General features: G+C 38.9%; 1 protein-coding gene and 1 pseudogene across 1 annotated transcript in view; one reads left to right on the top strand and one right to left on the bottom strand.

Annotated features, from left to right (window-relative positions):
- Positions 1–17,117, bottom strand: part of POF1B (POF1B actin binding protein) — a 70,766-nt gene that overhangs the window by 40,800 nt on the left and 12,849 nt on the right. The window contains exon 3 of the mRNA XM_060087338.1: positions 15,743–15,823. Within this exon, the coding sequence (XP_059943321.1) occupies positions 15,743–15,823 (81 nt within the window). The remainder of the gene's footprint in view (positions 1–15,742; positions 15,824–17,117) is intronic.
- On the top strand, positions 4,418–5,417 carry LOC132482426 (etoposide-induced protein 2.4 homolog; annotated as a pseudogene).

The following is a 17,117-nucleotide window of genomic DNA, read 5'->3' as shown; positions in this document are numbered from 1 at the left end:
TAGAAAATTATCCTAAATCATCAAGACAGCACTTTTCAAAGAAGACTCCAAGATCTTGAGCCTGAGGAATCTACTATATGGTAAATGGGCTCAAAAACTAAAACAGTAAAAGTGGAGACACATGGAGTTTTCTGTGTTCCTGGTAAGAATCTAGGTCAGATTCATGTTTTTATTCCTCATAACACTTAGCAAAGTATATAGTGCATAGTAATCCCTTAAAAATGTATTAACTTATTGCAACTAACTAGCAAAAGAACTCTTTTACAGCACACAGTTGAGAACACGTCTGGAACTAAGTGGGGATTTCATGGCTATTCTAGATTTCAGAATCATATGCTTAGAAGTTCTAGTTAAAACCATGCAATTGCTGAAAAGGCAAATGAAGATCAAAGACAGAAATACAAATCTTCAGACATGAGAATCATAAGAGGAAAATGTCATACAGTCAAGAGAAGAGAATTTTTTAAGAAGCAATAGGAAGGTGAGTGAAGGTATAAACGCTTCAGGGAGGTCAACAGGTGAGAATTACAAAGTAGATTGGATTTGAACTACTACGAATCTTTTGGATTTCACTACTAAAATTAGTGGAAATACGTATAATAGAAAAAATTTCTGGGTTAATAAAATCTGTAGTCAGTTCTGCCTCTATCACCTACATGCTGTGGAAACTTAGGTAGTCATTTACCTTGTCTGAGGCTCAGTTCCTTTATCATAAGGATAGTAATGCAGGTTACTTTATGCCAAGCAAAATATGTATGTTAAAGTACCTTTAATCTGTCATATTAATGTATAAAAGGCATTGGTTTTGAATAATACAGTAATATAATATTTAAAATCAATACTGGTTTTAAAATAATTTATGAGAATCTTGTTAGAACTTTTCTAGGATATCGAGTTTAAAAATACACAAAAGTAAGCTTGTTGAGGGCAGGGGTTTTATTCATCTTGAATACCCCATAGTGAATGAACAGATGATTGGATGAGAAGGGACAATATTAACTTTTATATAAGGATATAAGCATCTTCTAATAGGGGAAAAAAATAACAAAAGCATGAAATTTTCTTCTCTATGAACTAAAATTCACTCTAAATGCTGAACCATTATTATTTCTTAAGAAGGAAAAGGACTTAGATGCTAAGAGTATCAATTCTCCCTAAACTGTGTGTTGGACTTATTTTAAATGATCTACTGAAAGAAAAACTTCTAAATTTAGGGAACTATTATTTTCCCCAAATCTATAAGAAAGTAAAACCCAATATTAATATGAATAGATCACTCTGCATAAAACAGGTCAGCAAAATTAGTCAAAAGTTTTAGATTTCTAACAAATGAGTTGCTAAACCGTTTCACTATTTGGTAGCTTATTTTATTTTTCTACCTGTACATTGGAATTGGTGCCAGACCCACTCTAAAAATTAACAGGTGTTTTCAAAGATGGCTGATCTTATAATTTCATTGTTACTTTTAGAACCTCTGGGAGTAGTTCTCACATCTAACAAAGTACATAATCCCCAGCATCCACTTTACTGTTCCCAGGCCATGAAACCTTGTTGGAGAACATTTTTTAAAAAAAGATTTGCTGGACTTCCCTGGTGGCACAGTGGTTGAGAGCCTGCCTGCTGATGCAGGGGACACGGGTTCGTGCCCCGGTCCAGGAGGATCCCACATGCCATGGAGTGGCTGGGCCCGTGAGCCATGGCCGCTGAGCCTGCACGTCCGGAGCCTGTGCTCCACAACAGGAGAGGCCACAACAGTGAGAGGCCCGTGTACCTCAAAAAAAAAAAAAAAAAAAAAAAAAAGATTTGCTGATGTGCCTCAGTACGAATTCAAGTTATCCAACTTTAAGAGGCCCTCCGACTTTCATGGTCATACTTGTATTCACCAAGTTCTCTATAACTATGGTTACAAATCTTATTTTTTTCCTCAAAGCCCCATGCTCATGTTTGTTCTTTCACCTTCTATTTACTGAGAAAACCAATATAATCTGTCCAATGAGATTCCTCCATTTTCCTCCCCACCTCAAAAATCTCTTCAGTTTCTGCTCGTTCCACTCATTATGGAATAACATACTTTTCTTTTATCTGGAAGTCACTTCTCTGTCTGTACCTGGAATCCTATCCACTCTAGACTCTTCCAGAATTGTGTCCCCTTTCTTCCCTTTCTCTGCTACATCTTAAATTTTCCTTACTACTAGTTATTTCCCTCTGTCTATAAATCTCTCAGATCTCCAAGATTCTGTGCTACTATCCCACCTCTCCTCCTTTGACTAATATCCTTTTTAGGAGAGTAATCCTCACTTATTTCCTCCACTTCTTGATGCAGTCACCCATTAACTTTTTGCATCCGGATTTTGCCTCCGTATGTATACCACAACTGCTCTCTCAAACATCAACATTGCTTTCTTAATGGTCAAACTCTATTTTCAAACCTCATCCTCCTTGGTCCTTTGGCCATTTGAGATGGTTGACCACCCCCTTTCTCTATTTGCTTCAGTTAGTCTGTGTTCACATCCCTCTCTGACCGCTCCTTTACCTGTGAAAATGGTTCCTTCCTTCTATTCCTTTAGAGTAAGCATTTTAGTTTCTGACCTCAAGCCCTTCCATTACCCCTCAGTGATCTCACTCATTCCCACAGCTACAAAGATAACTTTAAGAGGAATAACTCCTATATCCTTATCACAAATGTGACCTTCCTCAAGTCACTTTTTAACTGCCTGTTGGGCATCTTCCCTGCCACGTGTCTCAAAGGCTACTGGTTCAAACAGATCTCACAGTCTCCCCCTTTCCCAAACCAGCTTCTCCTCTCCCCTACTTCTTACTCCTTTTAATTGGGCTACCGTGATGCCAGTATCTTAAACTGAAAAGCTTAAGTCATATTTGACTTTTCTTCTTTTAACCCAAAATCCAATATAGGTTATCAAAACTTGTTAAAATTACCCCCAGAATAACTGTCAGAAAAGATAGAGAGTGACACATTTAGTCAGAAGACCTAAGCAAGTCACCCTTATTTAAGCTTTTGTTTCCACATTAGTAAAATGGTACCAATAACAATGTTCATTGTAATATTTCCTTAAATACAACAATAAATCCTTTTCTGATTTCCCAAACAAATATATTAGCTCCAGCCTCTGAACTTCAGTAAGACTTCATCTGTATTTCTCTTATGGCATCTATCATAAACCTCACCATATATTTTACATAGCTGTTTGTGGACATATCTTATTCCACTTCCTGAGAGGAACTGTAAGCTCCTTTGGTTCGGGAACCATGGCTTTTTCCCTTTTATTTTCCAATTCGAAGGCTGTAGAGTGCCCTTCCCAAAGTAGGAGTCTGTGAGTGGAAAATTAATGAAAATGATTAATATAAATTGGATTATATCTACTGATGGAGTAAAAATATTTCCCCATTTCTGAGTCATGTTATATACCAGAATGCATAAATCCCTTGACTAAAATGACAATAAATGGGAAATAAGGAAGATCAGGAGCAACCAAAAACAAAAAGGCTGAACAGAGTTAGAAGGATATCATGAGATAAGTGGATTGAAATCAGTTTAATTACGGGGAGAAGAAGTAAAGATTAGACAAACTGGAAGGTGAAAGAGGATAAAGTTGCCATTTAGGAGGCTCAGATTATTATAAATATTGTAATTTAGCCAGAATCTTCTCCTGAAGGAATTTAAAAGAACAAACAAACAGCCATATACTTAGATAAATAAAATGTATCTGGACAGGATTTTCAAGCTGCTCTGCAAAACCAGTTAGATTATTTTTGTTTACAAAGCATGGGGATTGAAATTTGTTTTATCCCTCAATAATGTAAAAAGTTAAAAGCTGAAACTGTTAAAGTTAAAATGAGCATTTTTCTTTAACCCTCTGCTGCATCTTCTCCCTGAGAAACTATTTACTTCTTTGCAGTTGAACACAACCATAATGAGGCAGGCTCAGTGTTACAAATATGTTATGTACTTGAATACATACTTCTGATTTCTCTGCTTTTGTGATTACATTCTAGCTGGCGAGGATGGGGGAGAGAAGTGGTATGTGGGCGGCTATATGGATCCTAATTCACCTACATCATCAATCGTCCTTAATTCACAAATGTTCCTCTCCCATATCTTCACTGTTCAATTTCAGTTCCAACTCTGCTGTTTTATAACCGAATGGTTTGGGATCAGTTAAGAACTTCAGTTCCAAGGAGGTTGGGACCTTGTTTTGTTCACTGCTCTATCCCAGTTCTTGGGGTAATTTTTGGTTCATAGTGGGCAATCGATAAAAATTCACTGAATAGGTGGGAGCTTCAATAAAAATTCACTGATAGGTGGTAGTGGGCAGCCGGGCACAGAGGGGCAAAACTGCTGGGTCCTTCATGGTGAAAGATTTGTGGATATTTCTCTCTCCTTTATGTAGTTGATAGTTTGGGCAGTGAAGAGATGGCAGACAGTGTCAAAACTTTTCTACAGTACCTTGCTAGGGGAATCAAATACTCCATCTGGGGAATTTGTACCATCTCAAAGCTAGATGGTCAAAGTCAACAAAAGAGAGAGGAGCAGTGCTGGAGAAGGGCAAGCAGTGTCCTGGCTCAGAGGAAAGCCCAGAGTATAGAGAGGAAGCAAGACAGTGAACCACATATTGTTAGTAGAATTTTTCAGTGCTGCACTTGGAATGGTGGAGTATTCTGGTTATCTCCTCGTTTTACTGAGTGTTTATTCCTGTGCTTCAGTCAGCAGCGGGCCAAATTTTGGTGAACCATCACTTCCTGGGGATGTTTGGTTGTGGCTAGAATTCTTCCTCACATCAATTTTCAGCGCTCTTTGGGTGCTCCCCCTGTTTGTGCTTAGCAAAGTTGTGAACGCAATCGGGTTTCAGGATATAGCTGGTCTGGCATGCAAGGTATCAAGGATGAAGGCTCACCCATTCGTTAGTTTCAGCAAAATAATTGCTGACATGCTCTTCAACCTTTTGCTGCAGGCTCTTTTTCTTCTCCAGGGGATGTTTATGAGTCTCTTCCCCATCCATCTTGTTGGTCAGCTGGTTAGTCTCCTACACATGTCTCTTCTCTACTCACTATACTGCTTTGAATATCGTTGGTTCAATAAAGGAACTAAAATTCAACAGCAGTTGCCAAACATAGAAAGAATTGGCCTTACTACTTTGCATTTGGATTGTCCTTGTCTTTCCTCACAGCAATGCAGTCCTCCTACATTATCAGTGCCTCCCTCTTCTCTGTTCTCTTTCCTTTATTCATTATCAGTGCCTTTCCAATTGCACCTCTTCTCCTTGGTGGTTTTCTTAAGCAACAAATTTTTCCACAAGACAGTCTACCTGCAGTCTGCCCTGAGTAGCTCAACTTCTGCAGAGAAGTTCCCCTCACCTCACCCATGTTAAGCCAAACTGAAAGCTGCTGCAGGCCACTGAGTCAACTGCTTTCAAGAGAGGATGAGAGGGATTAGAGGGGCACCATGGCAGCTCTTTTCCTTGTTCACCTCCCCCACCAGGGAAGGCAACAACAACTCTGCCAAGGGCCCTGAGTATATTCTCCTCTTTCTGAGAAATCGGGAATTTTTTGTTTAACATCTTTATTGGACTATAATTGCTTTACAATGCAGTGTTAAATTCTGCTTTATAACAAAGTGACTCAGCTATACATATACATATATCCCCATATCTCTTCCATCTTGCATCTCCCTCCCTCCCACCCTCCATATTGAACCCTCTAGGTGGTCACAAAGCACCAAGCTGATCTCCCTGTGCTATGCGGCTACTTACCACTAGCTATCTATTTTATATTTGGTAACATATATAAGTCGATGCCACTCTCTTTGTCTCAGCTTACCATTCCCCCTCCCTGAGGCCTCAAGTCCATTCTCTAGTAGGTCTGAGTCTTTATTCCTGTCCTGCCCTTAAGTTCTTCATGACAATTTTTCTTTTTTTTTCTTGATTCCATATATATGTGTTAGGATACGGTATTTGTTTTATATTTCTGACTTACTTCACTCTGTATGACAGACTCTAGGTCCACCCACCTCACTACAAATAACTTAATTCTCTTTTCTTTTTATGGCTGAGTAATATTTAATTGTATATATGTGCCACATCTTCTTTATCCATTCATCTGTTGATGGACACTTAGGTTGTTTCCATATCCTGCCTATTGTAAATAGAGCTGCAATGAATATTTTGGTACATGACTCTTTTTGAATTATGGTTTTCTCAGGGTATACGCCCAGTAGTGGGATTGCTGGGTCATATGGTAGTTCTATTTTTTTAGTATTTTAAGGAACCTCCATACTGTTCTCCATAGTGGCTGTATCAATTTACATTCCCACCAACAGTGCAAGAGGGTTCCCTTTTCTCCACAACCTCTCCAGCATTTATTGTTTCTAGATTTTTTGATGATGGCCATTCTGACCAGTGTGAGATGATACCTCATTGTAGTTTTGATTTGCATTTCTCTAATGATTAATGATGTTGAGCATTCTTTCATGTGTTTGTTGGCAATCTGTATATCTTCTTTGGAGAAATGTCTATTTAGGTCTTCTGCCCATTTTTGGATTGGGTTGTTTATTTTTTTGATATTGAGCTGCATGAGCTGCTTGTAAACTTTGGAGATTAATCCTTCGTCAGTTGCTTCATTTGCAAATATTTTCTCCCATTCTGAGGGTTGTCTTTTGGTCTTGTTTATGATTTCCTTTGCTGTGCAAAAGCTTTTAAATTTCATTAGGTCCCATTTGTTTATTTTTGTTTTTATTTCCATTTCTCTAGGAGGTGGGTCAAAAAGGATCTTGCTGTGATTTATGTCATAGAGTGTTCTGCCTCTGTTTTCCTCTAAGAGTTTGATAGTGTCTGACCTTACATTTCGGGCTTTACTCCATTTTGAGTTTATTTTTGTATATGGTGTTACAGAGTGTTCTAATTTCATACTTTTACATGTACCTGTCCAGTTTTCCCAGCACCACGTATTGAAGAGGCTGTCATTTCTCCACTGTATATTCTTGCCTCCTTTATCAAAGATAAGGTGACCAGGCTTCCCTGTTTGCACAGTGGTTGAAAATCTGCCTGCCAATGCAGGGGACATGGGTTTGAGCCCTAGTCCGGGAAGATCCGACATGCCACGGAGCAACTAAGCCCATGCACCACAACTACTGAGCATGCGCTCTAGAACCCACGAACCACAACTACTGAGCCCATGTGCCACAACTACTGAAGCCCGCAAGCTGTAGGGCCTGTGCTCCACAAGAGAATCCACCTCAATGAGAAGCCTGCCCACTGCAACGAAGAGTAGCCCCTGTTCGCTGCAACTAGAGAAAACCTGTGCAGCAATGAAGACTCAACGTAGCCAGAAATAATAAATAAATAAAATAAAATAAATTTATTTTTAAAAAAAGAAAAAAAAAGATAAAGTGACCATATGTGCATGGGTTTATCTCTGGGCTTTCTATCCTGTTCTATTGATCTATATTTCTGTTTTTGTGCCAGTACCATACTGTCTTCATTGCTGTAGCTTTGTAGTATAGTGTGAAGTCAGGGAGCCTGATTCCTCCAGCTCCCTTTCTCTTTCTCAAGATTGCTTTGGCTATCCAGGGTCTTTTGTGTTTCCATACAAATTGTGAAAATTTTTGTTCTAGTTCTGTGAAAAATGCCATTGGTAGCTTGATAGGGACGACACTGAATCTGTAGATTGCTTTGGGTAGTAGAGTCATTTTCACAATGTTGAATCTTCCAATCCAAGAAAATGATATCTCTCTCCATCTGCTTGTATTGTGTTTAATTTCTTTCATCAGTGTCTTATTTTCTGAATACAGGTCTTTTGTCTCCTTAAGTAGGTTTATTCGTAGATACTTTATTATTTTTCTTGCTGTGGTAAATGGGAGTGTTTTCTTAATTTCACTTTCCGATTTTTCATCATTAAGGAATAGGAATGCAAGAGATTTCTGTGCATTAATTTTTTATCCTGCTACTTTATCAAATTCATTGATCAATTGTAGTAGTTTCCTGGTAGCATCTTTAGGATTCTCCATGTATAGTATCATGTCTTCTGCAAACAGTGACAGCTTTACTTCTTCTTTTCTGATTTGGATTACTTTTATTTCTTTTTCTTCTCTGATTGCTGTGGCTAAAACTTCCAAACCTATGTTGAATAATAGTAGTCAGAGTGGGCAACCTTGTCTTGTTCCTGATCTTAGTGTAAATGGTTTCAGTTTTTCACCATTAAGGATGATGTTGACTGTGTGTTTGTCATATATATGGCCTTTATTATGTTGAGGAAAGTTCCCTCTATGCCTACTTTCTGCAGGGTTTTTATCATAAAGGGGTGTTGAATTTTGTCAAAAGCTTTCTCTGCATCTATTGAGATGATCAGATGATTTTTCTCCTTCAATTTGTTAATATGGCGTATCACATTGATTGATTGGCATATATTGATATTCCTTGCATTCCTGGGATAAACCCCACTTCATCATGGCATATGATGATCGTGGTGTATGATCCATTTAAGGTGATGTTGGATTCTGTTTACTAGTATTTTGTTGAGGATTTTTGCATCTATATTCCTCAGTGACATTGGCCTGTAGTTTTCTTTCTTTGTGACAACTTTGTCTGGTTTTGGTATCAGGGTGATGGTGGCCTCATAGAATGAGTTTGGGAGTGTCCATCCCTCTGCTGTATTTTGGAAGAGTTTGAGAAGTATAGGTGTTAGCTCTTCTCTAAATGTTTCATAGAATTCGCCTGTGAAGCCATCGGGTCCTGGGCTTTTGTTTATTGGAAGATTTTTAATCACAGTTTCAATTTTATTACTTGTGATTGCTCTGATCATATTTTCCATTTCTTCCTGGTTCAGTCTTGGAGGGTTATATCTTTATAAGAATTTATCAATTTCTTCCTGGTTGTCCATCATTGGAATACAGTTGCTTGTAGTAACCTTTCATGATCCTTTGTGTTTCTGCAATCTCAGTTGCTACTTCTCCTTTTTCATTTCTAATTCTATTGAATTGAGTCTTCTCCCTTTTTTTCTTGATGAGTCTGGCTAATAGTTTATCAATTTTGGTTATCTACTCAAAGAACCAGTTGTTTTGATTTCTTCCCATCTGCTAAATTTGGAGTTTTCTTCTTCTTTCTATAATTGTTTTAGGTGTAAGTTTACGTTGTTTATTTGGGATGTTTATTGTTTCTTAAGACAGGATTGTAATGTTAAAAACTTCCCTCTAATAACTGCATTTGCTGCATCCCATAAGTTTTGGCTCATCGTGTTTTCATTGTCATATGTTTATAGGTATGTTTTGATTTCCTGTTTGATTTCTTCAGTGATCTCTTGGTTATTTAGTAGTGTATTGTTTAGCCTCCATGTGTTTGTATTTTTTTACAGACTTTTTCCTGTAACTGATATCTTGTCTCATAGTGTTGTGCTCAGAAAAGATACTTGAAACGGTATTAATTTTCTTAAATTTACCAAGGCTTCATTTGTGACCCAAGTTATGATCTATCCTGGAGAATGTTCCATGAGAACTTGAGAAGAAAGTGTATTCTGTGGTTTTTGGATGGAATATTCTATAAATTAATGAAGTTCATATTGTTTAATGTATCATTTAAAGCTTGTGTTTCTGGGCTTCCCTGGTGGTGCAGTGGTTGAGGTGTGCCCTGCCAGTGTAGGGGACACGGGTTTGAGCCCTGGTCCAGGAGGATCCCACATGCTGCGGAGCAGCTGGGTCCATGAGCCACGGCTACTGAGCCTGCGCGTCTGGAACCTGTGCTCCGCAGCGGGACAGGCCACGACGGTGGGAGGCCCGTGCACCGTGATGAAGAGTGGCCCCCGCTTGCCACAACTAGAGAAAGCCCTTGCACAGAAACGAAGACCCAACACAGCCATAAATAAATAAATAAATAACGCAAAACTGTCAAAAAAAAAAAAGAAAATATTAAAAAAAAAAGCTTGTGTTTCCTTAATTATATTTATTTTGGACAATCTGTCCATTGGTGAAAGTGGTGTTTAAAGTCCCCTACTATGATTGTGTTACTGTCGATTTCCCCTTTTATGGCTGTTAGTATTTGCCTTATGTATTGGGGTGCTCCTATGTTGGGTACATAAATATTTACAATTCTTATATCTTCTTCATTCATCCCTTGATCATTATGTAGTGTCCTTCTTTCTGTCTTGTAATAGTATTTGTTTCAAAGTCTATTTTTTCTGATATGAGAATTATTACTCCAGCTTTCTTTTGATTTCAATTTGCTTGGAATATCTTTTTCTATCCCCTCATTTTCAGTCTGTATGCGTTCCCAGGTCTATACTGGGTCTATTGTATAAAGCATATATACGGCTCTTGTTTTTGTATCCATTCAGCCTGTCTATGTCTTTTGGTTAGAGCATTTAATCCATTTACATTTAAGGTAATTATCAATATGTATGTTCCTATTACTATTTTCTTAATTGTTTTGGGATTATTATTGTAGATATTTTCCTTCTCTTGTGTTTCCTGCCTTGAGAATTTCATTTATCATTTCTTGTAACACTGGTTTGGTGGTGCTGAATTCTCTTAGCTTTTGCTTTTTAAAGTTTTTAATTTCTCCTTCAAATCTGAACCAAATCCTGCTGGGTAGAGTAGTCTTGGTTGTACATTTTTCCCTTTCCTCACTTTAAATATGTCCTGCCACTCCCTTCTGGCTTGCCAAATTTCTGCTGAAATATCAGCTGTTAACCTTATGGGGATTCCCTTGTATGTTATTTGTTTTTCTCTTGCTGCTTTTAATACTTTTTCTTTGTATTTAGTTTTTGATAATTTGATTAATATGTGTCTTAGCATCTTTCTCCTTGGATTTATCCTGCATGGGACTCTGTGCTTCGTGGACTTGACTATTTCCTGTCCCATATTAGGTAAGTTTTCAACTATAATCTCTTCAAATATTTTCTCAGTCCCTTTCTTTTTCTCTTCTTCTTCTGAGACCCCTATAATTCTCATGTTAGCACGTTTAATGGTGTCCCAGAAGTCTCTGAGTCTGTCCTCAATTTTTTTTTCATTCTTTTTTGTTTGTTCTGCTCTGCAGTATTTAATTCCACTCTTTTATATTCCAGGTCACCTATCCCTGCTTCTGTCTCAGTTATTCTGCTATTGATCCCTTCTAGAGATTTTTAAATTTCATTTATTGTGTTGTTCATCATTGTTTGTTTGCTCTTTATTTCTTCTAGATCCTTGTTAAATGTTTCTTGTAATTTCTGCATTCTATTTCCAAGATTTTGGATCCTCTTTACTATCATTATTCTGAATTATTTTTAAGGTAGACTGTCCATTTCCTCTCCATTTGTTTGGTCTGGTTTGTTTTTGCCTTGCTCCGTCATCTGCTGTGTGTCTCTCTGTCTTCTCATTTTGCTTAACTTACTGTGTTTGGAGTCTCCTTTTCGCTGGCTGCAGGTTCGTAGTTCCCGTTGTTTTTGGTGTCTACCCTAAGTGGCTAAGGTTGGTTCAGTGGGTAGTGTAGGCTTCCTGGTGGAGGGGACTAGTGCCTGTGTTCTGGTGGATGAGGCTGGATCTTTTCTTTGTGATGGGTAGGTCCATGTCTGGTGGTGAGTTTTGGGGTGTTTCTGACCTTATTATGATTTTAGGCACCCTCTCTGCTAATGGGTGATGTTGTGTTCCTGTCTTGCTAGTTGTTTGGCATAAGGAGTCCAGCACTGTAGCTTGCTGGTCGTTGAGTGGAGTTGGGTGTTGATGTTGAGGTGGAGATCTCTGGGAGATATTCACCATTTGACATATGTGGAGCTGGATGGTATCTGGTGGACCAATGTCCTGAACTTGGCTCTTCCACCTCAGAGGCACAGCCCTGACAACTGGCCCGAGCACCAATAGCCTGTTATCCACACAGCTCAGAATTAAAGGGAGAAGAAAAGAAAGAAAGAAAGAAAAAGATAAAATAAAATAAAATGAAATAAAAGTTATTAAAAATAATTATTTAAAAAAATGTAAATAAAAAAGAAAAAAGAGAGCAACCAAACCAAAAAGCAAATCCACCAATGATAACAAGTGCTAAAAACTATACTAAAAAAAAAAAGAAATACAAAAACAGACAGACAGAACCCTAGGACAAATGGTAAAAGCAAAGCTATACAGACAAAATCACACACATAAGCATACATATACACACTCACAAAAAGAGAAAAAGGGGAAAAATATATACATATCTTTGCACCACCTCCTCAATTTGTGATGATTCTTTATCTATTCAGGTATTCCACAGATGCAGGGTACATCACATTGCTGGTGGAGATTTAATTCCCTGATCCTGAGGCTGCTGGAAGAGATTTCCCTTTCTCTTCTTTGTTCTCACAGCTCCTGGGGTTCAGCTTTGGATTTGGCCCCGCCTCTGCATGTAGGTCGCCTGAGGGTGTTTATTCTTCGCTCAGACAGGACGGGGTTAAAGGAGCAGCTCTCTCGGGGGCTCTGCCTCTTACAAGCAGGGGAAGGGAGGGGTATGAGAATGTGGGGCGAGCCTGCGGTGGCAGAGGCCAGCATGACATTGAAACAGCCTGAAGTGTGCCGTGTGTTTCCCCAGAGAAGTTGTTCCTCGATCACGGGATCCTGGCAGTGGCAGGCTGCACAGGCTCCTGGGAGGGGAGGTGTGGATAGTGACCTGTGCTTGCACTCAGGCTTCTTGGTGCCTGCAGCAGAAGTCTTAACGTCCCATGCCCATCTCTGTGGTCTGCACTGATAGCCGCAGTTTGCGCCTGTCTCTGGAGCTCAATTAAGCAGTGCTCTGAATCCCCTCTCTTAGCCCACCATGAAACAAAGAGGCAAGAAAAAGTGTCTTGCCTCTTTGGCAGCTCCAGACTTTTTCCCAGACTCCCTCCACGCTAGCTGTGGCGCACTAGTACCCTTCAGGCTGTGTTCACGCAGCCAACCCCCATCCTCTCCCTGAGATCTGACCTCCGAAGCCCAAGCCTCAGCTCGCAGTCCCCGCCTGCCCCGGTGGGTGAGGAGACAAGCCTCTCGGGCTGCTGAGTCCTGGTCAGCACCGATTCTCTGTGCAGGGATCTCTCTGCTTTGCCCTCTGCACCCCTGTTGCTGCACTCTCCTCCTTGGCTCTGAAGCGTCCCCCCTCCACCACCTTGTTTGCACCCACAAAGGGGCTTCCTAGTGTGTGGAAACCTTTCCTCATTCACATCTCCCTCCCAGAGGTGCAGGTCCCATCCCTATTGTTTTGTCTCTGTTTTTTCTTTTGCCCTACCCAGGTACGTGGGGAGTTTCTTGCCTTTTAGGAGGTCTGAGGTCTTCTGCCGGCATTCAGTAGGTGTTCTGTAAGGATTGTTCCACATGTAGATGTATTTGTGGGATGGAAGGTTATCTCCACGTCCTAATCTTCTTCCATTTTCAGGAATCGGGATTTTTGTCTCTGGTGCAGGTAAGGCAGAATCTTCCTGACATCAGTATGGATTTTAAACACAGTTGAGTCTGAAAGGACCACAGGTTTTTCTGCAGTTCTTTTCTAGCATTTGCCAGCCCCCATGCCTGGACTGATTTGAATTTCTCCCTGTGTCATTTATCTTCCCACTTCCCCTTCCTGCCTTCCACCACCCTTGGATGAATGGGTTTTTGTAATTCTAGCTGTTGTATTTTGTGGACTTGTTATTTTTGTTTTTCTGTGAAGTCCATATATTGGATGTGGGAGGTAAAGGAGGCTCTGCTGCTCCTGGTCACTCCCTTTATAGCCATCACTGTCTTTTTTCTTGTAACTCAGATTACATTTGTTCTCTTGCTCCACTGCAAGGAAAACAAGCCTGAAGAGATGGAATAGGAGGAAAGACCTCACAGCTAAATCTGCTGGGTTTTGAGAAGTGATTTTCTTTCTTCCCCTTGAAGGGGAAAAAGCTTTTTTCACTGGTACATTTAATGTGCTCCCAACTATAGGGAGGTACCAATTTTGGACAAGTGTCATTGCAACACAGAATGCTCAGAGAACCTGAACTTTTAAACTCTGGAGGTCTGAACTTTACTGTTGGCCACTGATGGGTCTGTCTGGTATTTCAAAGTATATTGGGTGCTGCAAATAGGAACTGAAATGGTAAACTTATTAAACCCATTAAACCTGTGGGAAAAATATTCACTGAATAAATGACAACTTCTCTGTGCTGCTGTTTTCTCGCTTTTTTAGAACTAAATGGGATAAAATATGTAAATTGTCTAGCATGGAGTGTATATCCAATAAGTATTAATTCTTCCATTTCCTCATTGCCTAAAGAATAAGAATGCATCCAAAGTCACATAAGAATCACTTGCAAAGAAGGCTGGAATTCAAATAATTCGATATTTAAAATCTCTCCACAGATATATCTTAGGCAAACACAACACTTCTCACATCAAAAAAAAAGTGCTATCTAGAACTAATTCTTTGAGAGCCAGGGATGTCAAGTGTAATATGCATTCAAGTATGCATATTCCCCAGTTTATTTGTGAAAGGAAGAAAAAGAGTGAGAGGAAAAAGCGGAAAGTATAAAGTGATTGGCCAAGTTCAGAAAGAGGCACAGTCTCATCTCTGAGGCCTTCCTCATGTCTTCCTTCTCCCACACACATTTTTCAGATTTGTTGCTTAAACACTTGATTCTGCAAAAGGAGCAAGCAGCTGCTTTACTATAATCACATTCTCTCTTGATTTTTACATAGATGTATGAAAACTCAAGGAAATGTCCAAAACAATCACCCCCTCCAACACAGAGCCTGTAAGCTCATAGGTTCACACACGCACATGTGCACAACCAACAGCCTCTCTAGCTAAAGAGACATGAGATGATAATTTTTAAATGAATAAAGAAAGAAGATGGGAGATAGATACAAGCAGAAGAATAGTATTAATATATACTTCCCACTCAACTAGACTAGTACCAAGTGTGTTACCCTAATTTAACACTTTGTTTTCCAAAGCTGAAGCAAATGATCAATTTTATTTTTGAGAGAGAGGAGAACTGTTTCCTGCAGCAGTAGAAAAATAAAATAAAGAGAAAAGCAAAGAATTGTGGTATTACTATCTGGGGCACACTGTTTCTATATGTGAAACTTTTGTCCTTATAACCCCATTGAAGAACCTCCTGTTGCAGTTAAAGTAAGGCTGTGTGTGTGTGTGTGTGTGTGTGTGTGTGTGTGTGTGTTGAGGAAGGCTTATTACTGTGGGAAAAATATTTTTCTTAATTTTCTCCTCAAAATGAGTCAGAGAATAATATCCTAGTTTGTATAATATAAGTTTAAATATCTTTGTAGAAAATATAATAATGTAATTTTCAAAAGACCTCATTTCTAGGCACAAAAGTTCATACACCATAGGAAACAAAGGAATGGAGACACTTTTGAACTTTTGACTTTTCATTTTCTTCTTCCTAGCCCATATCTCAATGGCAAATCTAAATAAACTAAAGACTCCAACCGCCGATGCAACAGGTGATAGTTTTATATGAAGCCTGTGAAAGAACTTTGTCCCTTTTTTCTTTGGTTCAAAGTGCACAAAGGGTGGTGCTATAGAAGCAGAAAGACTTTATAACCCAAGAATTTCCATGTTACTTGGAACTGTTGCATCTCTGAGGCACATGGTTGTCTGGAGCTAAAGATGACTTTGTTAATATTAATGACCAGAAAGTAACCTTATAACTGGAAGAACTCCAACAATCTGATTTTAGCAATCTGGTAGCTGACTCACCCTTCTTGTTTAAGCTATCAACTTCTGAGGAATTACTAGGTTGGGACAAGAGTTTGCATGATATAGCTTACCTGTTCAGGATTTTGCACTACATATTGCCTGATAGTGGTCTGAGGATATGTAGTGACTTTCACTGTTGGAGAATGGAGTTCCTGTGAAGGAAAGATAAAAGCTGCATATAATCATAGTTATTTAGTGACCTTTTAGCCAGAATAATAGGGAGCAATTTTCAGAGTGAAATTTTAAAAACCATTTACATAAATGATGATATATGAATTTATGTTTTTGTTAATTTCAGTCTGAAAAACATACATGAAAGAGTGTGTTTATGGGCTCAGCACCATTCTAGGTGTTTCTATTATATTCATCACATAGTAATTCATCACACATTCCAAACTATATTTGATGAGAGTTTCAAAATATTTGTTTCATTGTAAACACCCCCACATGATTAGAAGAAAATATAGCTTAATATTTATTAATCAGATCTTCTGTTTGGAAAGGACATCCTATATTTTACAAATGAAAGGAGATGCAAAGAGAAAACTGTGTGTGTGTACACTTAAACATTTAAATCTTTAGTGTGGTGGCAGGCGAGGGCCATAAATAACGTTAAAAGGGAGACAAAACAACAGAACAAAGTAATTTGTAAATTTTTAATGGAAAAAGAGTGGGTATCATTAATATAAAGAGAGTTTTTATACCTCGGTGAGAAAAAAAAAATCTTCACACTAATAGAAAAATGAGCAAACGGTATGAAAGCAGAAAAGAAAAAAAGCAAATGATTAACAAACAACAAAAAATATTCAAACAAACTAAGAATCAAATGAACATAACAAAAGAATACCATATTTTAACTGGGAAAATGTTAAAATAATAAAGCTGATGAGGGCACAGTAGGAGGAGCATTTTCCTGTAGAGAGGGGAAAGATTAAATAATCATTCATAAGCTGAAGTATGTAGCCATTGAAATAATGATCTTGATAATACAAATTTACATTAAAAAGTTCATAATATTATGTAAGATTAAAGGAGAATGAAGATATAAAACTGCATACATGGTATGATCTTATTTTTTTTTCATTAATTTATTTTTGGCTGTGTTGGGTCTTCGTTTCTGTGCGAGGGCTTTCTCTAGTTGCGGCAAGTGGGGGCCACTCTTCATCGTGGTGCGCAGGCCTCTCACTATCGCGGCCTCTCTTGTTGCGGAGCAGAGGCTCCAGATGCGCAGGCTCAGTAGTTGTGACTCACGGGCCTAGTTGCCCCGTGGCATGTGGGATCTTCCCAGACCAGGGCTCGAACCCGTGTCCCCTGCATTGGCAGGCAGATTCTCAACCACTGCGCCACCAGGGAAGCCCTTATTTTTTTATTTGAATGGAAGAAAACACAACAAAATGCTAAGAGTACTATCTCTGGGTAGGGAGCAGGTCATGAGTGAATTTTATA

The sequence above is a fragment of the Mesoplodon densirostris genome, chromosome X (genome assembly GCF_025265405.1).
Source record: "Mesoplodon densirostris isolate mMesDen1 chromosome X, mMesDen1 primary haplotype, whole genome shotgun sequence".
In the NCBI taxonomy this organism is placed as follows: domain Eukaryota; kingdom Metazoa; phylum Chordata; class Mammalia; order Artiodactyla; family Ziphiidae; genus Mesoplodon; species Mesoplodon densirostris.
The sequence above is the reverse complement of the archived record's forward strand: the minus strand, read 5'-3'. Positions and strand labels throughout refer to the sequence as shown.